At 42.6% G+C, this 24,034-nt stretch overlaps 1 protein-coding gene across 2 annotated transcripts in view; it reads left to right on the top strand.

Annotated features, from left to right (window-relative positions):
- LOC138740838 (integral membrane protein GPR137-like) overlaps window positions 1-23,146 on the top strand; it is a 51,243-nt gene extending 28,097 nt beyond the window's left edge. For both annotated transcript variants that reach the window (XM_069894034.1, XM_069894033.1), the window contains 5 exons: window positions 2,048-2,273; window positions 5,452-5,601; window positions 16,873-17,001; window positions 18,644-18,765; window positions 21,071-23,146. In XM_069894034.1, coding sequence (XP_069750135.1) covers window positions 2,048-2,273; window positions 5,452-5,601; window positions 16,873-17,001; window positions 18,644-18,765; window positions 21,071-21,242 — 799 coding nt within the window. In that variant the 3' untranslated portion in view covers window positions 21,243-23,146. The remainder of the gene's footprint in view (window positions 1-2,047; window positions 2,274-5,451; window positions 5,602-16,872; window positions 17,002-18,643; window positions 18,766-21,070) is intronic.
- The last annotated feature ends 888 nt before the right edge of the window (window positions 23,147-24,034 follow it).

Below are 24,034 nucleotides of genomic sequence, written 5' to 3'. Positions count from 1 at the left end.
TCTATTCCTCTTGAATCACACGCCAGCATTGCATTTGCCTTCTTCACCATCGACTCAACCTGCAAGTTTTCCTTCAGGGTATCCTGCACGAGGACTCCCAGGTCTGCCCGTTTATTTCTTCTACCAAATGCATGACTGTACATCCCACCATGGATGCTGCCTGACCTGCTGAGTTCCTCCAGCATTTTGTGTGCTGCCCCAGTTTTCCAGTACTCTCATTTTCCTTTCCGGCTGTGCGTTCGCGCAAGACTATCCGTGTGCCTGCCACGGTCGGCCCGCATGTCTGCGGCGGCATACTCCTGTCACACCACTCTCAGCCTTTAAAATAATTTCCATTTCCACACCAGCTGCCCACTGATTTATGTTACCTCTCTGCTGCCTGGTCCCGCAAAGGTTTGGATTGAAAATAGGCTGAAATTATTTCACCTGGGATTTGTCCAGTGGGCAGAGACTATTTTTCATGCCATTGATCAGGCTAAATTTCTGCAAGCTTCAGAATAAAATTCCACTCAGTTCTTTTCTTAGCCGTAAGCAATTTTATTTTGAGACATGTAATTTTCAATATTTGCAAACTGACATTTACTCTCCTTTAAATGAATATGTGAGCATCAGACAGTAAATATAACTGGAAATTTTCTCCTTGTCTCATCCACATTTTCATTTTCCATTCTGAAAATACACCTTTTCTGTTCAATTCTGGATGAACATTTTCATTTCTTTTCTGACAACTTCTACTTTAATTTGTCCTGTGAACATTTTTGCTTCACTTTGGTTCGGCAGCTTCGAACTGATCCAGTCGGTACCATTCACAGGGCAAAACCAATTCTCTGGAAATTGCCAAGCAGGGTCAGAGGCTTGTATATAAGGACTCTCACTTTACACATTATTGATTATTGAATATTTATTTTCTGTATTCCACAGTACGTTTATTTACATGTCTCTCTTTGTACCTGTATCTTTTCTTGAGAGCAGTTTTTTTTTGCACTACCGATAAGTAGAAATTCTGCCTGGCCTGCAGGAAAAAGAATCTCAGGGTAGTATGTGATACAATGTACATACTCTGACAATCAATCTGAACTTTGAAATATTATTTGGTAGTGAGTTCTTGAGTGTGGGTAAATCTGGCAGCCCAAGATGGGAAATGGTGGGAATTGATTGCTTTGTGGATCTGATTTATTTCCATAGTGATTTCACCAAGGGGATTGGAGAGGTCTTGTAAAAAGCATAAAACTGTCTTCTCACCTGAATAATATAATCACGTCCATCCACGCTCTCCCAAAAACCATTTTCTGTTCGTGTTGATTTGATGAAGTATCGACTACCAGCTGTTGATGACATTTCCATTCTTCTACCTGTCCTCTGTCCCTGGGGACTAGGGACAGCAACTAGTCTATGCTAAAGGACTAGCAACTAGTCTATGCTAAAGGACTTTGTTATGGTTCTTTTCTCCTTGCTCTTCCCCCACTGTATTTCCTTGGAGCCTACTCATGTTGCTAGTCGAAAATTTCCTTTTCAAATAAATTAATGTTGAGAAAGTTTAATTTTAGAGATACAGCATGGTAACAGGCCCTTCTGGTCCATGAGCCCGTACTGCCCAAATACCCCAGTTAACCTGCAACCCCTGTGCATTTTAGACGAGACCAGAGCACCCAGAGGACGCCGACGTGGGGAAACTTCTTACAGACAGTGCCAGATTCGAACCATCAGAGCCTCAAATAAAATTGAAACCTAGATGTTGAGGGTCAGTGAGGGTGAATCTAGTCTTGTCCTCGCTACTCTGCTACTGAAGGAGATGCTACTGAAGTACTCTGCTACTGAAGGAGATAGGATCACTGGCTACCATTGACCTTAGCTGCCTTAGCAGGATAAACCTGCTCTCACATCTTTGGAGGAAAGTATGGTAGCCAATCTCTGGATAAATATCTCAATTGTCAATTGTTGATTGCTCGCTAAAACCGCTGTGACTTAAGTATGACCTGTTGCGATTGAAGAGTTTTTATCCCTTCCCACTCACCTTGTAATTCAGATGAACTCTTTTGTGTTTCAGGTTCCCAATACGGTTGGCTTTCCTGGTAGCAAGCCTTGTGTTTCTGACAGTGAACTTAACTTGTGCCTTGCTAGTGAAGATTCAGCACGAGGAGACCAAAGCCATTGTCTTAGTGCGGGTGATCATCAACGACTGCCTCTTTGTCGTCTGTGCCATCACACTGGCGGCCTGCCTCTACATCATTGCAACAACATCACCCTCAACCAACATCTACCTGGAATCCAAGGTATGTGCAAAGTTGGGATCTGATGTTGTTTGCCATTTGTAAGCTCCCTGTGCGTAGTCTGTCAGGGGACACTCGGTCATTTTTTTTTTGTACTATTTTATTTTAAAAAATTTTATCTATTTAACAATCAGTAATCATACCAAAACAAAAGATCAAGAGGACCTTTCCCTCCCCTCTAATTAAGACTTATTAAACAGAGAAAGAACAAAGAAAAGACAATCCCATTGTCAGTGTGTACAGTAAAACATATGGAGTCACGGTAATACCAGCATTAAACTCTTTACAGAGGTCTGCTGGCCAGCCAGTAGCAATCGTAACCCTATACTGACACCAGTGAGGTACCTATATGCTTTAAATAAGGCTGCCAGATTTTTAGGAAGGTGTTATTATATTCCTTCCCGAGATTGAATGTGACCTTTTCAAGTGGGATGCAGCTATTCATCTCCAAAGACCACCTACCCATCGGGGGAGTCAGACTTCCATGTTACTGCTATTCATTTCCTGGCCGTCCATAAGGGCAATATTTGTGAATTTAATTTGAGAATTAGTTAGTGATCGACCAACTGTGGTAAAGTTCCCCAGAAGACGCAGCTCTGGGTCTACTGGGAAGGTGACTCCTGTGATTTTGGTTAGGGTGTTCACAGAGGTCATACCAGAAGGGCCTTGCCTTCGTGCAAAGCCAGGTAGAATGTAAAAAGGAACCAACCTCTACCACACCTAAAACACATCTCTGATAATTGGTGTCATTTCTATGGGGTGAGATACAGTTGATGGAGAAAATTATAATGGACCGGTCTATACCTGGCATTGATAAGTCACCAACAAACCTCCCTTGACACAGATCTGACCAGAGTTGTTCATCAATTGTTGTGCCTAAGTCTGATTCCCATCTCACCCTAGATTTATGCAAACCTGCCTTTGGGTTCTCACTCATCAATAAAAAGTACATTCTAGAAATAAACTTAGATACATTTCCTTCATGGAGTAGTTTCTCCTTTTCAGTGAGTTCCAGTAGAGGCCCAAGATGGCCCTAAGGAAAGATCATAACTGAAGGTAACAAAAAAAAGGTCTTATTGGACAAGTCCAGTTTCTTCTTCACCTGTTCAAATGACATGAAAAGTCCTTTCACATATAACAGTCAAGCCTATGAATGTGCCATTAAGATCCTCAGGACAACTGTAGCCATTCAGAACAAGCAATGTTCTTTGGAAGTCTAGTAATTATTGTTGGAAGTAAACTGAGAGGCAAGTTTGTAAAATTATGTCATAGGAGAAGAAATAGGCTATTCAACCCATTGAGTCTGTCCCACAATTCAATCATGAGCTGATCCATTTTCCCACTCATCCCATTGCCTGGCCTTCTCCCCATAATCCTTGATGCCCTATCAATCTCTCCCTCAAATACACTCAACGTCTTTGCCTCCACAATGGCCTGATCGTGCCATAGATTCACCACCCTCTGGCTGAAGAAATTCCTCCCTATCTCTGTCCCTGGATTCTCCCACCATGGGAAAGGACCTTTTTTAATATCTACTCTGTCCATGACTTTCAAGATATTTATTTTATGAAAGACATGGATGCTAGAATCTGAAGTAAAAATAAATCTGCTGGAGGAATTTGTTCGTAGGAGAAAAAGAATGGTCAATGTTTCAGGTCTGAATCCTTCCTAAAGATTTCTGTCAAGGGGCAAATATTGCTCCGGGCATTGTAAAGAAGACTCCTGTACATATGTCAGCCCAAGATTGTGGATACTGTCATGGTTCAATCCCTTGTGCAAAAGATGGCATAGTGGTAATGTATCAGAACCTCCCAAGAGCTGGCACTGGACATTCGTCATCGATCATGGTTGAAGCCAACAGTAGCCAAGGATTGTTGCCACATGCACACTGTCTAATCTCAGCCCCATTCCCTTGCCAACATGTCTCTTCATGGTCTCGTGCACCGCCAGACTGAGACCACCTGCAAATTGAAGGAAGAACACCTCCTATTCCATCTGGGCACCCTCCAAACAGATGGCATTAACTTCAACTTCTCCGGTCTCCGTTACCCCTCTCCTTCCACCACCTCCCCCCAACATTTTTCCTATGCCTCCTTTCCTCTAGCTCTGTTTCTCTCTTCTGTAGCTCTGTCCATTTCTCGGTTCAGACCCAGGGAACAGCTTCAGTCCCAATATACATCAAACCATGAGTAAAATACGGAAGTCTGCGGACACTGTAATTGAGGTAAAAACCAAGGACAACTGTGGATTGAGAATATTCAGAATCTCAAGGATTATTGGAGGAGATCTTTCCAATACTAATCTTTCTGCAAACATGTCTGTGCATTAACCCATTTTGGAGAATTTTTTTTTTTCATCTGTAAGGTTGAGTGAATGGAAACTTGGACTCTGAAGACTTTGGACCCTTGGATTTACCGTACATGTCAGCATATAAGGTGACTGGGTGTATAAGATGACCTCAGAATTTCCACTTAAAATGTAGGTTTTGAGTTGTACCCACTGTTTAAGACTAACCCCAAGCCTGGTACTTACTGTCCCATTCATCCTTCACCAACCAGCCACTAACCGGGGGAATGATGCTAAGGGAATAAGCACACAGTCTTGGCTATTTAAAATTTACCCAATACTTGTCAAGTAATGGCAAAGTACTCTCAATTACTATGATATGCATCAAACATCCCCAGCTGATGTAATGTTAACACTTAGTGACGCCATTTAGGGGTCATTCTTTGACATGCTTCTCCAGTGTGTAATGGTGACTGTCAGCTTTGTTTGAGGTGCTGGTATTTTAAGGTATATTCGACAGGTTTATAATACATTTTTATGGTCTTAATATAACATTATAATTAATCTAGATTCCCAACCGCAAATTTCAGTTGAAAAAATATTTAGTGGTAGGACCATTGGAGTTATGTGAGTGTTTTATGCTGTTCTCCATCGCCATGGGAAATATTTCAATTTTATACTTGGCGTCTAAGACAACCCCAAGTTTTGCAGTGACATTTTTAAGGTTCAAATTCTGTCTTATACGCTGACATATATGGTAATTTTGGAGAGAAAGAGTGACCAGTGAAAGTGGATGCTGATTAATCAAAGAGATCGGATTTTTCTCTATTTGGAACAAATTATTTTATAACTGTTTGATTAAAAATAAAGTTTCCTTGTTTTTTTTTGTGTTTAGGGAACATCAGTCTACCAGACCACAGCTGTGGGAGGATTAGTAATCCTGCTGTATGCAAGCAGAGCCTGTTATAACCTCGTTGCTGTAATGCACTCTCCTGCCACTCATGTCAACACTTTTGATTATGGCTGGTACAATGTTTCTGACCAGGTAACGGTGGGCTCAGAGCGTTTTTAGTTTATTTCTCCAGTTTAAGATTCAAGGTTCCTTCATTGTCATAATAATAGTGCAGAACATATAACATTACGCAAAATTGCCGCCTTCCTGCCTTAAGACAGGCATAATGCTGCCATTAGTGTTGCCCATCGTCCCTTTTAGTACGAGATAAGGAAAGTCACTGAGTGTCCATGGATTCGCCTCTGATGCTCCAGCAGCCTCTGCAGCTCGCGCAGACACCTGATCGATCAGGAAATCTTCAGCACGCGAGGCCCTTTGGGAGCCCCTTCCTGCCCCTTCCCGGCTCCAGTGCCTGATTCCCATCAGCCAGTCTCCAGCAGCCCTTGCAGGTCTCCCAACTGCAAGAGCTTGTGTGGGTCCCTCAGCCACTGATCCCCTCGTTGGTTCGCTATGGTAGTCGCTCTCCTGGTAGAGACGTTTCCTCTACATCTCCTTCTCAGCGTGGAGGGGGATGTTCTTCCCTTTTATGCTGCCCTACACCAGCCGATCTGCTGCTCCCCCAGAGTCTTCAACCCCTCATGGCTGCTACAGAGTATCTTGGGCACGGACCTCTTGGCTGTAGGATTTTAGAAAAACAGGCTGTTTAATATCTGTATGGAGCCACCAGCATTAGGACTGAACTGTTGAACCCTTCAAAGCAGCGATGTGTCTCCACTCCCCGCTCTTGTGGGTCCTCACCAGCGCCAGCAGGGACGCCTTTTTTATTACATTTGTATGCAATAAATGGGTGACCTCTGGATTGGAGGATTGGTAGAAAATAGCATCTTTTGATTCATCAACCGGTCGTCTCCCATTGTGGGTGGGATCTGCTCTGGTTTTTTTTATCACACTGTGAACCATATCAACGAAAATACATGCAAACATTTCCCTCTTAAATATACACAGTGGCATTTTCTCCCCTTTTATCCCCCCTCCATTCCCTCCCCCCTTCCCACCCCCCTACAGACCCATTAAATGTTCAACATATACAATACAATAAACCCATTAAACAATGTCATCACACAATGAAAATAAACAAGAAAATTGTGTCATCCACTTTTACACACTGGATCAAGTAATTTTGTCTTCTTATCATTTTAGGGGGTGGAGGTCTGAGGCAAGCCCTCTCTGTTATGTTCCCTCCCTATCAATGTTAGTGGTAATTCTTTCCAATGTTCTAAAATTTGTTCAAATAATGTTTATTTTTTAAATTATATGCTTTTTTTTTTCAATGGAATAAATTTATTCATTTCCATGTACCATTGCTGTACTCCCAGGCTCTCTTCTGGTTTCCAAGTTGACATTATACATTTTTTTGCTACAGCTAAGGCTATCATAATAAATCTCTTTTGCACTTCATCCAGTTTGAGGCCTAATTCTTTACTTCTTGTATAACTTAGAAGAAAGATCTCTGGATATTTTGGTATGTTATTTTTTGTGATTTTATTTTATATAGATCTTCACAAAACGTTTTCACTTTCTTACATGTCCAAATTGCATGTACTGTTGTTCCCATTTCCTTCTTACAGCGAAAACATCTATCTGATAATGTTGGATCACATTTTTTTAACTTTTGAAGTGTGATATATAACCTTGTAACCAATTATGCTGTATCATACATAACCTTGTGTTTATTATATTCTTCATAGTTCCAGAACATAACTTTTCCCATGTTTCATTTTAGAACATTGGAAAGAATTACCACTAACATTGATAGGGAGGGTAAATTGCATTAAAATGAATGTCTTCCCAAGGATACAATACCTATTTCAATCATTACCAATTCCCTTAACAGAGAAATTCTTCAATGGACTAAAGAGAATAATAAGGAAATTTTTATGGAAAGGGGGGAAACCGAGGATAGTGTTAAATAAATTAACAGAGAGGTACAACCAAGATGGTTTGCATTTACCAAAGTTTAAAAATAATTATAGAGCAGCACAATTAAGGTATTTATCAGATTTTTATCAGACAAGAGAAAAACCAGACTGGACTAAGATAGAGCTAAGTAAAATAGGGGAGAAGGTACCGGAACATATACTTTATAAGTGGGATGAAAAGCTGGTGCAATATGAAAGCTCACCAGTACTGCATCATTTACTCAATATATGGAAGAGGATTCACTTGGAAAGGAAAAAAACAAATGACCAACTACCAAAATTGTTATTGACACAAAATCAGCTAATCCCTTTTACAACAGATAACCTTTCCTTTAGAGAATGGGAGAGAAAACAAATTAAAAGAGTAGAAAATTGTTTTTTGGGAAATAATTTATTAACATTTCAACAAATGAAGTACAAATATAGAATAACTCATGGTACAATGTTTGCATACCACCAACTGAAAACCTACTTAAAGGATAAATTGAAAAAACAGACTGAGTTTACCAGAAGGAAGCAGCTTTGAATATGTGATTACAGACATAATGATAATTAAAAGATTTATAACGAACATGTACATCAAACTGCAAGAGAAGGAAAATGATGAAATAAGCTATAAACCCAATCAAAAGTGGGAAAAAGATGTAAACATAAAGATAAAAAATGAAACATGGGAAAAGTTATGTTCTGGAACTATGAAGAATATAATAAACACAAGGTTACACATGATACAGTATAATTGGTTACACAGGTTATATATCACACCCCAAAAGTTAAAAAAAATGGGATCCAACACTATCAGACAGGTGTTTTCGCTGTAAGAAGGAAACAGGAACAACAGTACATGCAATTTGGGCAAAAGTGAAAAAGTTTTGGGAAGATCTAAGTCAGGTATTAAATAAAATCACAAAAAGCAACATACCAAAAAATCCAGAGATCTTTCTTCTAAGTAATATAAGAAGAATTAGGCCTCAAACTGGATGAAGTGCAAAAAAGATTTATTATGATAGCCTTAGCTGTAGCAAAAAAAATGTATAATGTCAACCTGGAAATCAGAAGAGAGCCTGAGAATACAGCAATGGTACATGGAAATGAATAAATGTATTCCATTGGAAAAAATAACACATAATTTAAAAAATAAACTCACATTATTTGAACAAATTTGGGAACCGTACATGGAACATAACAGAGAGGGCTTGCCTCGGACTTCCACCCCCTAAAATGATAAGAAGACGAAATGAACTGACCCAGTGTGTAAAACTAGATGATACAATTTTCTTGTTTATTTTCATCGTGTGATGACATTGTTTAATGGGTTTATTGTATTGTATATGTTGAACATTTAATGGGTTTGTAGGGGGGTGGGAAGGGGGGAGGGAAGGGAGGGGGGAAAAAGGGGAGAAAATGCCACTGTGTATATTTAAGAGGGAAATGTTTGTATGTATTTTGGTTGATAAGGTTCACAGTGTGAAAAAATTTTTTTAAAAATTTTAAATATATCGGCCAACAACAAAAACATATCGATCCTTGAGTATGTTTTATGCCTACTTAAATAATATAAGTATTCCTTCTCCCTTGAGTGCTGCCTTCTCCATATATCCATAAGTTTCATTTCCTGCATTGATTTAACCATAAATTTGGCCAGTTTATTCTTTTTGCTAGTCTTTTGTCCAGTTTTATCCAACATTGGATCCAAATTAAGGTTAAAATCCCCTCCTATCAATATATTCCCTTGCATATCTATAATCTTCAAAAAATATCTTGCATAAACTTTTGATCCTCTTCATTAGTTGCATATTATATTGATCAAATTCCAAAATTCTGAATATATCTGATACTTTATCATTACATACCTCCCTGCTGGATCTATTATTTCCTCCTCTATTTTGATTGGTACATTTTTATTAATTAATATAGCTTCACCTCTGGCTTTTGAAGTATATGATGCTGCCGCTACCTGCCCTATCCAGTCTCTCCTTAATTTATTATGTTCCACTTCAGTTAGATGCGTTTCCTGCTATGTCTATTTTTTTTCTTTTTTCAGGAAATTTAATAGCCTTTTTTATTTAATTTGGTTATGTATTCCATTATTATTTATAGTCATATAGTTCAACATGGCCACCTCATTTCCGCTTCCTCACCACCACCATCCCCCTTTTCCCCATTTTCATCTCTCAGTTTTCCCATTTTGAACTCAATGTTTGACAACATTTTTAGAACATAAAATACTTCAACAACTCCCACATCTAATATTCCCTTAACCCCAAATGTCCCCCCCCCCCCCTTTCTGAGTTGCCCCTTATCTCTTGCTGGGCAACTACATTCCCCTCTCCATTTGGATTGTGAACCTGCTCGCAAGCATCAACTGAATTTGCAGTGATGGTTATTCTCTCCCACCCAACCCTCTCCAGAAAAGACTTCTTTCTTCACATATTACAAAGCTCACCCTCTTCCCCCCCCTTCTTTACTTCCCTTTTCTTTCCCTTCTTTAGTTCTTTCTTATACATTATTTTTACATCTTTATATGTATTTTATCGTCGTTCTTTGTTCTTGTTACATCTCTTCATCTCTCCTGTCCTGCAGGCGTTCTGTAAATTCTCGTGCTTTCTCTGGATCCGAGAACAGTCTGTTTTGCTCTCCCGGGATAAATATTTTAAGCACAGCTGGATATCTTAACATAAATTTATACCTATTTTCCATAGGATCGATTTTGCTGTATTAAACTCCTTCCTTTTCTTTAAGAGTTCAAACCTTATGTCTGGGTAAAAAAATATTTTTTGACCCTTGTATTCCAATGGTTTTTTGTCTTCTCTAATTTTATTCCTTGCCCTCTCCAGTATATTTTCTTGTCGCATATCTTGTCGTGAGGTGGCAGGATGGTCTGGAGGGATCGTCCAGTGAGGCTGTTTGGGTGGAATTGAGGGGTGAAGGAGGCATGAGGGTGCTAATAGGGGTGTATTACAGACCACCAAATGGGCCAAGAAAATTAGAGGAACAAATTTGTAGGGAGATAACGTATATGTGTGAGAATCATAAGGTAGTGATCATGGGAGATTTTAACTTCCCTCACATTGATTGGGATACCCATACAGTTAGAGGGCTGGATGGACTAGAGTTCGTTAAATGTCTTCAAGATTGTTTTCTGAATCAATTAGTAGAAGAACCAACTCGGGACGGTGTAATACTAGATCTCCTGTTAGGGAACGAGCTAGGTCAGGTATCGGACATTAATGTTGGAGAACAAATTGGGTCTAGTGATCATAACACTGTTAGTTTTCGGGTAGTTTTAGGAAAGAGCAAGGAGGGGCCTAAAGTTGAGGTTCTGGATTAGAGAAGAGCAAATTTCGAAGGAATAAGAAGGGATTTGGGGAGTATTGAGTGGGACAGGATATTTTCAGGTAAGGATGTAAATGAAAAATGGAGGATATTCAAAAATGAAATTTTGAGGGTACAGAGTAGATATGTCCCAGTGAGGATCAAAGGAAAGGCTGGAAGTCATAGGGAGGCTTGCTTTTCGAGGAATATTGGAGATTTGGTTAGGAGAAAAAGGGAGGTGTACAAGAGGTATAAAGAGCAGGGAGCTGAGAGTTTGAAGGAAGACTACAAGGAGTGTAGAAGGAATCTTAAGAAAGAAATTAGAAAGGCCAAAAAAAGGCACAAAGAGGCTTTGGCAGACAGAGTAAAAATAAATCCAAAAGGTTTCTATAGGTGCATTAAAAGTAAAAAATTAGTGAGGGATAAAATTGGACCCCTTGTAGATAGCGAGGGTAAGCTGAGTGAGAAGTCAGAGGAAATGGGGGAAATTTTGAATGATTCTTTGCCTTGGTATTCACTAGGGGAAAAAATATTGAACCAGTTGAAGTAAAGAAAAATAGTGGGGAAGTCATGAAGCATATAAGGATAACCGAGGAGGTAGTGATGGCTGTGTTGAAAAAGATAAAGGTGGATAAATCTCCAGGACCAGACAAAATATTCCCAAAGACACTCAGGGAGGCTTGTGGACAGATAGTGGGGCCATTAACAGAGATATTTAGGATGTCACTGGTCACGGGGGTAGTGCCAAAGGATTGGAGGGTGGCGCATGTGGTTCCGCTGTTTAAGAAAGGGTCCAAATGCAAACCTAGAAATTATAGGCCCATGAGTCTGACGTCTGTGGTGGGTAAGTTGATGGAAAGTGTTCTGAGGGATGGTATTTACAAATATTTGGAGGTACAGGGATTGATAGGGAGTAATCAGCATGATTTTGTCAGGGGTAGATCATGCTTGACAAACCTGATTGAGTTTTTCGAGGGGGTTACAAAAAAGGTTGATGAAGGGAAAGCTGTGGATGTTGTCTATTTAGACTTTAGTAAAGCTTTTGACAAAGTTCCCCCCACAGGAGGTTAGGAAAAAAGGTGGAGACATTAGGTATAAATAAGGAGTAGTGAAATGGATTCAGCAATGGTTGGATGGGAGGTGTCAGAGAGTAGTGGTAGAAAATTGTTTGTCCAATTGGAGGCCGGTGACTAGTGGAGTTCCTCAGGGATTGGTCCTGGGTCCACTATTGTTTGTTATATATATTAACGATCTGGAAATAGGGGTGGAGAATTGGATAAGCAAGTTTGCAGATGATACAAAGATTGGTGGTGTTGTGGATAGTGAAGAAGATTACCGTAGATTAAAAGGTGATTTAGCAAGGCTGGAGGTTTGGGCTGAGAAATGGCTGATGGAATTTAATACAGATAAGTGTGAGGTGTTACATTTTGGAAAAGCAAATCTAAATAGGTCATATGCATTAAATGGTAGGCTATTGAGATGTGCAGAGCAACAAAGGGATTTAGGAGTGATGGTAAATAGTACCCTCAAGGCTGATACTCAGGTAGATGGTGTGGTGAAGAAGGCATTTGGAATGTTGGCCTTCATAAATCAGAGTATTGAATTCAAGAGTAGGGAGGTTATGATGAAATTGTACAAGGCATTAGTGAGGCCACAAATTTGGAGTACTGTGTACAGTTTTGGTCACCAAATTATAGGAAAGATATAAACACAATAGAGAGAGTGCAGAGAAGGTTCACGAGAATGTTGACAGGATTTCAAGGTTTGAGTTACAGGGAAAGGTTGTGCAGACTAGGGCTTTTTTCTCTGGAGCGTAGAAGATTGAGGGGGGACTTGATAGAGGTGTTTAAGATTTTAAAAGGGACAGACAGAGTAAATGTGGATAGGCTTTTTCAATTAAGAGTGGGGGAGATTCAAACTAGAGGGCATGGTTTAAGATTGAAGGGGAAAAATCATAAGGGGAACATGAGGGGAAATTTCTTTACGCCAAGGGTGGTAGGGATGTGGAATGAGCTTCCGGCAGACGTGGTTGAGGCGGGATCATTAGTTACATTTAAGGATAGACTGGATGGTTACATGGATAGGAGAGGACTGGAGGGGTATGGACCGGGTGTTGGTCAGTGGGACTAGGAGGGTGGGTATTTGTTACAGTATGGACTAGTAGGGCCGAACTGGCCTGTTCTGTGCTGTAAGTGGTTATATGGTTATCTCAGAAATTTTACTAAAACGAATCTTGGTTTTTGCTGTGTCTGTGGTTTCGGGGCTAGTGTTCTGTGTGCCCTTTCTATTTCTATTCCTACCTGGATTTCTGTCATTCCCAGGACCTTTGGGATCCATTCTTTTATAAATTCTTTCATATCTGTGCCTTCTTCATCTTCCTTAAGGCCCACTATCTTTATATTGTTTCACCTACTATAGTTTTCCATTATATCCATCTTCTGAGCTAACAACTCCTGTGTTTCTTTAACTTTTTTGTCACTTTCTTCCAATTTTCTTCTTAAGTCATTCACTTCCATTTCTACAGCCATTTCTTGTTCTTCCACATTTTCTAATCTTTTCCCTATTTCTATCATGACCAGCTCTATTCTACTCACTTTATCTTCTGTACTTTTCATTTTTCTTTTCATTTCACTAAATTCTAATATCAACCATTCTTTTAATGCTCTCATTTGTTCTTGAAAAAAAACTTTATCTATATTCTGTCCATCTGTTTTACCTTCTATTTCTCTGTGCAGATCTTGGTCTTCTTCTTTTGTGTCTGTACCTGTGTTTGTGTCTTCTTCTTCTCTTCCTTGTATCTGTGTCTCTTCTGACTTTCCTGTTGAGTTGCTTGTCTCACTTTGCTGGGCTGCTTCTTGCTGTTGGTCCTTTTTTTCTGGGCTAGTCATCTGTTGGGCCTCCTGTTGCTGCTTTTCTTTCCTATCACTCCTTTTCCTGTCGCTTTCCTCTTCTTCCAGCTGGGAGCCCTGGTGTTGGGCATCCCTCAGCTGGTCACGTTGTGTTTGCTCACTCCTCAGCTGGGCCCCCCTCCCGTCGGTGGGAGGGGGGTCCAGAGTCACTCTTTTTGCTTAGTGAGCGCACTGCATGCTTTTGTTTGGCTCAGAGAGCCATTTTTACAGTCCAGCGTTCGGGAGGTCGCGACTCTGCAGGGTCGTCACCAACTTTGGAGAACAGGCTCTCTTCTCCAGGACGGCTCCCTGTTTCTTCATGCAGATAAGGGCTTCTCCTTTCTCTTCTGGCGTCTTTTCTTCTTTTTTTCCTGTTGTTTTTACTTTTACCTTCTTGGGTGCCATTTTCTTTCTTTTCTCTACAACTTTATATTTTATTTGTTATGTTTTGTGTTTCTTGAACTTTGTCTTTTCTTCACTTTATTTCTTCTTTTCTGGAGAGGGCTGGTATTCTCTACCGGCCACTACTCCATCACGTGACTCCTCTGGGGATCTGCCCTGGTTGACACTTCTGAAGTACTGCAGTTTAACTAAAACAAAGTACTTGAAATACTCTGCCAGGCACCAGCTATGGAGAGAGAAAAAGAATTATTATTTCAGATTCAGAAGGGCGGCACTGTTAGTGCAATGCTGTTACATTACCAGCGACATGGGTACGAATCCAGCACTGCCTGTATGGAATTTGTACTGTTATGAACCCAGAGGATGCCAAAACCCAGCAGCAGTAGATATTCACCAAGACAAATGGTTACTTCAACAAAAGATGCTTTTAATTATCTGTAAACATGAAAACAGGATCACACTTAAACTTATCTTAATCCCCTTCTAATTCGAAGCACATGTGTGTGTAAGTTCAGAAAAGTTCTTTGATTAACAGTCCAATCTCATTTTCTCCAAGTTCACTGGTCGCTGGCAATTCTTATACTGTGCACAGAATTTAACATTTATAAAGTTCACCAGGCTTGAAAGGTAAATGGTTACCGCTCAGGAAGGTTCTTGTCGGTTTTCAGAGAGAGATTTGTTGTTCCAGGACACCCACAACTGATTCCATTTTAATCAGCCACTTCAGTGTCTTGCTTACGAAATTTGCCCCCTCAGGGTTCTCCAGATGATAACCTCTTTCTTTCAGGTCACCACAGAATACCTTTTTGTTTCTCCTATTTCAATTGCAACATTAGACAGCCTTCTTGCATGAACCACAAGGGCTTTGACCAGGCTGAACTAAGCACTCACAACCCGTCTTCCAAATGGGGTTTTCCACAAGCTTGCCAGCTTGTCCTGTTCCAGTTCCAGTTGCTGGCTGTAAAACTGTAGAACTGATATCTCTCTCTCTCTCTCTCTCTCTCTCTCTCTCTCTCTCTCTCTCTCTCTCTCTCTCTCTCTCTCTCTCTCTCTCTCTTCTCACACAGGGAGAAAGCCTGTTTTACTCTCTCTGCTTGCAAAACCACATGACACTCCTCGAACAGCAAGTTTCACTCCAGATAGAATGCGACTCCGACAAGCTCTTTCATCTGTTGCCTTTTTGTAAACAACAATCCATTAGTGAAGTCTCTTGGGCACTCTCCAAAGCTTTTGCAAAGACTGTTGGTCCCGACATGTCTAGCATGAGCAGAGCTCCAGTATTTTAAATAAATCTGTTTTAAAGTGTTTGTACGTGACCTACACTAAAAATCCTGCCTCAATTTATCTCCCAAAAACCTATCTATATTCTGTCACAGTACATTCTCGCCGTGTTTACGTGGATTTTCTACAAGTGCTTTCGTTTCATCCCACTCTCCAAAATGTACAGGGTGTAGGTTAATTGGAGTATTTGGGTGGTGCGCTGTCCTAACCCTAATGTGCCCTAACCCTAACCCTAACCCTAATGTGAACCCAAAGGAAAATACAGTAAAACCCCTGTTGTCCGGAATTTCAACCAACCAGCAAAACAAATTGCAGAAAATAAACAGGTAAAAAATATGGAAGCTTAAAATTGGCACACCTCGCCAATCATGCAACACGCAATCGGAAAATTCACTTATCCGGCATCTACTAACTCCCCCTAGGTGCCGGGTACCAGGGGTTTTACTGTATGTAGTATGTGGTAGGTTGGTGGTAACTTGTTGAGAATGGTGTACATTATAGAGGAAGACTTGTTAAATGTGGAGACTTGGTGGTCCGGTAGGAGCCATTGAAGCCCAAAGAATGGAATGGAGTATTCAGAGAAAGCAGGATGAGTGGGGGTGCAGTTAAGATGACTCAGAGTCTTTGGGCTCGCAACGGGTATTAGCTACGGACCTGAGATGAAGTGCGAGAAATCCAGAAAGGGAAGACTGCAAACCAGCAAACCAGTGTGAAATACTGTGGGGTATAGGCTGAATGACTTGATCCCCAATTCCAGCATTGCTGTGATGTTTGGAATGTTGGGAAAGGATGCTGGCAATCCAATGAGGAGATGGGAGAGAATCATCAATTCTGTGCCCTGCTTCAAAGTCAGTCAGTACTGTGAAACCTGAAAGGCTGTGATTGAGATCAGAAACACAGAAAACCTGGAGGTGCAGCACCTATAGGAGGTAAAGGCGTTTCGGTCCTGAACCCATCTTCAAGGTATACGTGAAAATAGGCAAGCTCCAGAATTATAGGCTGGGGGAGGAAAGGGGGAGGATTCCAGACCAACAGACATTAATTGGATATGATAAGGGGAAAGGTGAGAATTGATTTTGGCTCTGTGAAAGGAGACAGAGGGAAAGGAGATTAGAGAGAGAGACAACAGACAGAGTGAGAGGAAAGGCATCAGGGGAAAGAAAATGAGGCAGTGGGTTCGATGGAAACTGGAGAAGTCGATGTTAATGCCATCTGATTGGAAGATGAGGTGGTGATCCTCCAGTTTGCAGGTGGTCTCAGTCTGGCAGTGCATGAGACCATGGATAGACATGTCAGGAAAGGAATGGGGCGGGAAATTGAAACAGGTTGTCTGCTTGGAGATCCCAGCTATTGTGCCGGACAGAGCCGAGGTGCTCAGATTGAGATGATGCAAAAAAAAACGTGCAGCACCACATTCCCGTGCTGATGAAGTCACTGGGGTAAGGGAGGGATTGCCTTTTTTAAGAAGCAACTTAGCTCAGTGTTCTTGAATTCCACAGGCCGATCTCATGACGAATCTCGGCGACAAGGGCTACCTTGTGTTCGGTTGCATCCTCTTCTTCTGGGAGCTGTTACCGACGGCCGTGCTGGTTTTTTTTTTCCGTGTTCGGAGACCAGCTCAGGACTTGGTGAGTCGTGGTGGCTTGCATTCCGTCCTTCGTCCCCATTCTCCCCCGGGTAATGGATGACCTGCGCTTTGTTGGGATTCCAGATCTGCTCAGATGCTTTCCTCTTCCCCTCACTTTTAACCTTTGTCCTCTTATCTTAATTAATCCATCTCCATCTCTACTATTTGGATGATACAGTGAAACCTTGTTATCATGTGATTCAGTCATTGCGAAAAAATTTGGGTTACTTACATATACAGTGAGGACATTAGCAGCAGCACGAAACTGGGTGCTTTCGGCAACTTGTTCAACCTGCTTCACCTCCATTTTGGCCAAGTCCCAGTTCTATTTGCACAACCTGGCCACCCTCTGGCTGCATGACCTGGGCATCAATCAGCTCCCCGTAGGAGCAGAACCTTTGGCAGCTGTACAAGCTGAGGGAGCTGGCCACGCACTGGCACTGCCGCCAGCGCGCAGCCTGTCCATCCTGCGCATGGACAACAACCCGCTATGCTGCGACTGCCGCCTGCGGTGGCTCCTGCGGACCACCCTGACTCTCAGCTTCGACCAGTGGCACGTCTCTGCTGACCTGCAGGGCAGCCAGCTGCCTGAGTTCCATGGCGCCGCGCTCCACCACAACTGGCCTGCCACAAGCCCTGGATCCGGGAGCAGTTTCTGCAGCAGGTGTCAGTGGCCGAGGGCCAGATGGTGTACTTCAGGTGTTGTATCCAAATTGGCGTTAAATTGGGGCACATAAAATTGGGGTTTCACTGTATTTCTTCGAACTAGTCTCTACCAACAGTTGATGCACTACACTGGCCTTCCTTAAACCCAAACCCCGATTAATTATTTCTCCCAACAAATGCTAATCATTTCCTCCCTCTGGGTCATGAGTTCAGTTTGTTTCTCTTCACTCACACTACTTCAGTGACAACTCTGCTGGTTCATCTTGCTTTGTCTCTCCTTCAAGTGCTGCCTTGTGCAGTAACAGCTATGAAGAGCGCTGGAAAACAATTTTTTTTTCAAAGGATTTGCTTCCTGAAAAAAAAATGGAGGCTTATGATAGATAACTTCAAATTGTTAAAAATGTACCCGGGGGTGTAGCTTAATTGGGTGTAAATTAGGCGGTATGTATTTACTGTGCTGTATGCTAAATTTACAATTTAAATTTGAACACAAAGATCATTTTAGATTTGCCGCATCACATAGGAGGTTGAAGAAACATTAACATTTATCAAACTAACACATTGCGTTAGTTCAACCGACACGAAAATGTTATGCCGCTGATTTCATTTATACTCCGCATCTCATGCCTCTTGTGTCAGTGTCCAACAATAGTCGGCCAGCATCGATGGATTCCAGTTGCCACTTTTCCATGGTTGCAAGGTCCTCATGAAACCTTTTTAATGTGTGCATCACTTTTAAAAGTTTAAAAAATAAAAAAGGCCCAAATCCAAAATGTTGGTTTTGTATCTTTATCTTCGCTTTCTAAAGTACACTGTTTGACCTGCTGAGTTTCTCCACCATTGTCTTTTTATTTTTAATAGAATCAGATCATGGTTGATCTGGTCATGGACTCTGTGGAGTTGTGGGGAGTGTTAGAGATGAAGTTTAAAGTGATTTAATCTGAAGTGTGTCATCACGTTTTGTTTCTTTCCTTTAGGCCGGCACTGGAATAATGAACGGTCAGCGCTTTGCAACCCGCTCGTATTTCTTTGACAATCCCCGTCAGTTTGAAGGTGATGACTCTGTGTGGGCCCCAGGGGCACAGAGTGAACAGGGCAGGTACACTCCAGCAGATTCCTTTATTCCTTCTTCTCCCCTCCATTTCAAACCCACCTCCTGAACTTCCCAATTACTTGACGTGTACCTGAACACTGCACCCCAAAAGAATCTGCCTGTTGTCGCCATCAGAACTTGTTGGCTGTGTTGGGTATCAGTTCAGAGTGCAATTATCACACCACCTTCTAAGGAATGAATCTTGGTCAGACTTTTTGTTGTCCAGAGGACACCTTCCCCTGATCTAACGCTCTTTTGCCTCGTGGGTCACTGAGTTGTACTGCATGAAACAGGCCCTTCGACCCATTATGTCTGTGCCTATCTATACAAATCTGATGGGCCTACTGTAGCTCCATGTGTAATAGTCAATACCATGTAAAAGACGACCCCCCTTCCATTTTTGCCCCAAAAATCTGGTATTTTCCATATATCATGTGTAAAAGTCAACCCTTCGCCCCCCCCCCCACACACACTTATTTTTGGCTCTGACTTCTCACCCTCCAGAGGTCCAAATGCCCTGACCGTGTACTCTTGCCTAGGCCCAGGCCACCTCGTCAAAGCTTCTGACTCCCTGATCGTGGACCTTCACCTCGGCCACATGCCCATCCGATCTCCTGACTGCCTGAACAAGGACTTATCACCCGGTCCCGGCTGCCTGCCTGCCCATCTGAGCTCCCAATGCCTCGAGTGATGTAGTCAAAATTAGTATGCATGTAACAATCGCCCCCACCCCCCTAAATTTGACCCAAAAAATCAGTCCACAAAATTCAACTATTACACAGTACATTGATTCCTTATCAATCCCATCAAGTGTTGTCACTGTTTCTGCCTTCTGGCAGCTCTTTGTGTGAAAAATATGCCCCTCAGGTCCTTTTCTCCTCCCCCTCAGTTTAAACCTTGTCCTCTACTTTTCGACACTCTGTATGGTATCTAGTCTATCAATGCCTCTTCTAATTTTACATTTTTTAAATTGTCCACATATATTTATCAATACTTTCTCCTGCTCTCCCCCACTCACCTACACAAAAGGTGAAATTCACTGCAGCCTAGTTAGTAATCTACTAGTTCACTAGATCTTTGGTATGTGGAAGAAAGCACCCAGGGGAAACTCACATAGTCACGGGGAGCACTTGCAAACTCCACGCAGATGGTATCTGAAGTCAGGTTTGAACCTGGATCGCTGGAGGTGTGGCTTCACCAACTCCAGCACTGCTCCATCCCAAGGCTCACCTCTATTGTGTTATAGCCTTAATTCCAGCATTTCAAATCCTCTTTAAATATTCTTAATACTCAAGTCTGCACGCCTCCCCACACTCCCACCTCCCGGTGAGACAGTGATCAATGTCTGATCGCAAGAATAAAACAAACACATACCATATATACTCATGTAACAGTTGAGTTTTGGGGACCATTTTTTCATGTCAAATGGGGGGGGCGGTTGACTTAAACAGGTCATACTTTTGACCACGGTAGTACCTGTGTTGTTCAAGGCATCAGTCCGCATTTAGATGGGCGGACGGCTGAGGCGAGCATCCGCAGTTGTGGCATCAGGAGCTCCAGTGGGCAGGCAGCCGGGGTGAGTATCCTCGGTCAGGACGTCGGGAGCTCTGGTGGGCAGGCAGCCAATGCGTGGGTTTGGATGTCGGGAGCTCAGATGGGTGGGCGGTCGGGGTGAAAAATAGAGGGGGTCAACTTTTGCACCAGATATATTGAAAATACGCGATCTAAAAAAGCAGGGGTCGACTTTTACACGTGATTACATGAGAATATACGGTACCTATTTCAACACACGAGAGTACAAATGTGGTAATCCAAATCAACAAGCCTGTTGAGGAACTCAGCAGGTCGAACAGCATCAGAGGGAGAAAAGAATGGTCGTTGATTTCAGTCCTGATGCTCGGTTCTGGCCCGAAACGTCGACAGTTCTATTTTTCCCAGTGATGCTGCTCAACCTGCTAAGTTCCTCCAGCAGATTGCTTCTATGTCCATTGTATAGGTTTCCTTTTAGACCTACAGCATGGTGACAGGTCCTTCCACCCCATGAGCCCGTGATGCCCAAATGCCCCAATTAACTTACAACCCCCGTTCGTTTTAATGGGTGGGGGGAAACCGGAGCACCCGGAGGAAAGCCATCCAGATGTAGGGAGAATGCACAAGCTCTTTCCAGACAGCAGGGGATTCGAACCTGGGTCACTGGCGCTAACAGTGCCGCTTTTATAAGATCGAACCAAGGCTGGAAATGGAACTGAAATCCTGAGTGTTTTGAGACAGGATGTAACCGGCCCTTGCTTTTCACTCTTTCCCTTTCCAGTTTACCCAACAGCCTCCAGCGTAACGGATGGTATGGGAACGACTGCTGCGGCTTTGAGCCAACCTGGTATGAGGGTGGAACCCAAGGCAGCACTGCCCCTCTGCTCTTTGCCAGAGACCACACCCAAGGATCCGACTACTACCACACGTTCTACTCCACTCCGCAGACGTAGAGCCTCAAAATATTCCATGGGAACAATTCGGAATTCCTCCAATTCTATGAGCGGCTTCTTTTTATTTATTTCAGTTCAAAACTAATCATCTTCTGCATTTGCAGCTGGGACATGTGTTTGATTCAAAATATGTTAGCGAAGCAAATATTATTTCACTCATTTTTAGCTGGCTGCTCAACACAGAGGAACCAGTAGGTGCAAATTGTTATGCCTGGATGTTTCTTTTGGAACAATCAATCCCAGTTGTGACTGATTAGCATCCGTTGCTTGCCAAGGCTGAGACTTGCGTGGAGTATTGAGCGGGTCATCAGCCTCCTTGCTTGTACCTCTTTCCATCAGCTCCACTGGATTTTCTTTCTCTCCATCTTCCCCATTCTCGAAGGCGCTGCTTTTAATGGCGGGCGATGAAATAAAAACGGAGCAGGTCAGGTGGCGATGGCAGAGCGGGGAATCATTTCGCTCTCCACAGGCAGGCCTAAGCTATTGAGAGTTCCCAGCATATTTCTGGTTGAGATTGCAGTTTATCTTGGTTATCATTCTACGTGTCTCCTCGTGTGCAATTACATTGGATGTGACCAAGGTACAAAACTGCTCTTGCTTGGTAGGAGCTGGCCATTCCGGTCAAAATTCATCTGGGCAGGGCAATATGTTTTTCCCCCTCCTGCATCTAGTTTCATCCCTATGATTCACAGAGAGTTGCCTGAAATTGATCATGAATAATCTGGCAAACAAAGGGTTAATAAAAACCCCCCCACCACGGATGCAGTAAAATGAAAGCAGAGAAAAACTAGAAACACCAAGAGAATTGGCTGGCATCTTTGGAGAGAGAAATGAATCTAATGGTCCGTACTGATGACTTTTCGTCTGAACTACATCCTTTCGTGATTGAGCCACTTACCAGGGCAGTTCAGTGTCTCACAAGAGCTAAAAATAAAAAACCACATGGAACAGCCAGATTAAAAACAACTTATTGGGCCATGGGGAGGTGAAAATGCAAGGAGCTTAAAGTTGGACATTGGGGAAGCTGGTGGATGCAGGGGCCTGTGCTTGATGTCACATCTTCCAGCAAGGTGTGAGGGATAGGCTGAGGTCGGATGTACATAATGGTGGCAGAGCTGAAATGCGGGGCTGATGTATGAAGGTTGTGCATGAGGTGCTGCAGCGAAGTCTGATCCAATCCTCTGCTTATCTCCCTACTCCCTCCCCCTTATGTAAGCATCGTGGCAGACAGGCTTGCCACACTGAAGGTGATGCCAAACTGTTTGCCCCCTCCGAGGCCACGGTCGCAAGTTCCTTTTTACTGCAGTAGTTCGAAACGTCATCTCTGCAGGCCAGGAATGAACCTGGGATTCTCCTTGCCTCTGTAGCCCCTGCGCGTGGAGTGAGCCCACACTGGGGCAAGACAGAAAAGAAGGGGTGACCATCCACAGTGATACTATAGCCACATAGTGATTTTATATCAGTTTAATCAATGCTTGATAACATTTCATGTCGGCAGACAGGTGAAGGCACTGCAGACTTAGCCCCTTTCCTAAGTCATCTCCAGCTTTAGGACCATTATTGGCAGCATGAAGACTTCCTGTTTGCTCTGTTTCCCTCTCCGGGTGTGACGTTTGTTTTCCCTGTTCTTTGGCGCCACAACACTATGTTCAAATGAAGCAGGCGACCCTACCACTTGGGGTAAACGGTTTTATTCTACTGTATATTTTGTTCGTCACTGTCTGGTGGGGCGGCTGAATTTCTCCAGAAGGAAGGACGGAATTTTGAGTGACACGTGTGTTTCCAAAACCCGGGCAAAGCCCAAAGTGTGGCAAAACTGGCACGAACCGCCATTGGGACCGTAGGACTGACTACTATAAGTTCTCCTTTCATTCCCTGGCTGAAATAAAATAGCCTGCCACTGATTAAGTATTATACACTGCGTTTTTATTTTACATGGCAGCACTTTTACTAGCTCTGTTTTCAAAAAGCGTGCAGAGACCCATCTTCTGCTCCTCATAACAAGGCGCTCAATTTGATTGATATTGTGATCGGTTTTTACCTTTTCCTCTCATGGCCCTCAATATCCTGTGTCCTTGAAGGGCATAGCTGACGAGCTCTTGGTCAGGGTTGAAGCTGCAGCTGAGATGGGGAATGAAGAGGCCCGCTCACCTAGTAGCACAGTGAGTTGGAATAAAGCACTGAGTTTGATGCTTTCTTTCATTTTATATCCGTGCGGAATAGATAAATTCATTTGATAGCCTGTTAAAGCTATTTTTAATTTGTTACTGTATCATCTCATGGAAGATATTTTAATAAAAATTCCAAGTTGAATCATAGCACAAATGAATACAAATCCCTGGAAATTCCCCTGTTTAATTGTCTTGGTTCTTCTTTCTTTGGTAATGTTACACGAAGTTGCCTTTAGTAAGGCAGACAAAGATTTGCCATCAATATTGTCAATATGATTGTCAATATTGTTAATATCATCAATAGCTCCTTACAGTCAGAGAAAGAGAAGCAAAAGAGTACCCCTCCACCCAAGTTGCTGAGTGTCATGGATTCGCCCCCGCTTGGAGCCACGCAGGTTCCAGTTCTGTTCAAACCATCGACAATCTGAGCTCCAGATACAAAGCTCCGACATGATGAGGAAGCCTTCAGCGCCCAGGGCCCTCCAGGAGCCCTTCTTACTTTCAGCATCCTCTCAAATCCTGGTTCTCATGAGCCAGCCCCCAGTAGCCTGGTGTGAGGCCTTTCCCCTCTGGTCACCCTGCAGCCTGGTGTGAGGCCTTTCCCCTCCGGTCGCCCTGCAG

This window comes from Narcine bancroftii, chromosome 8, assembly GCF_036971445.1.
Source record: "Narcine bancroftii isolate sNarBan1 chromosome 8, sNarBan1.hap1, whole genome shotgun sequence".
In the NCBI taxonomy this organism is placed as follows: domain Eukaryota; kingdom Metazoa; phylum Chordata; class Chondrichthyes; order Torpediniformes; family Narcinidae; genus Narcine; species Narcine bancroftii.
This window is presented reverse-complemented; position numbering and strand designations above follow the sequence as displayed.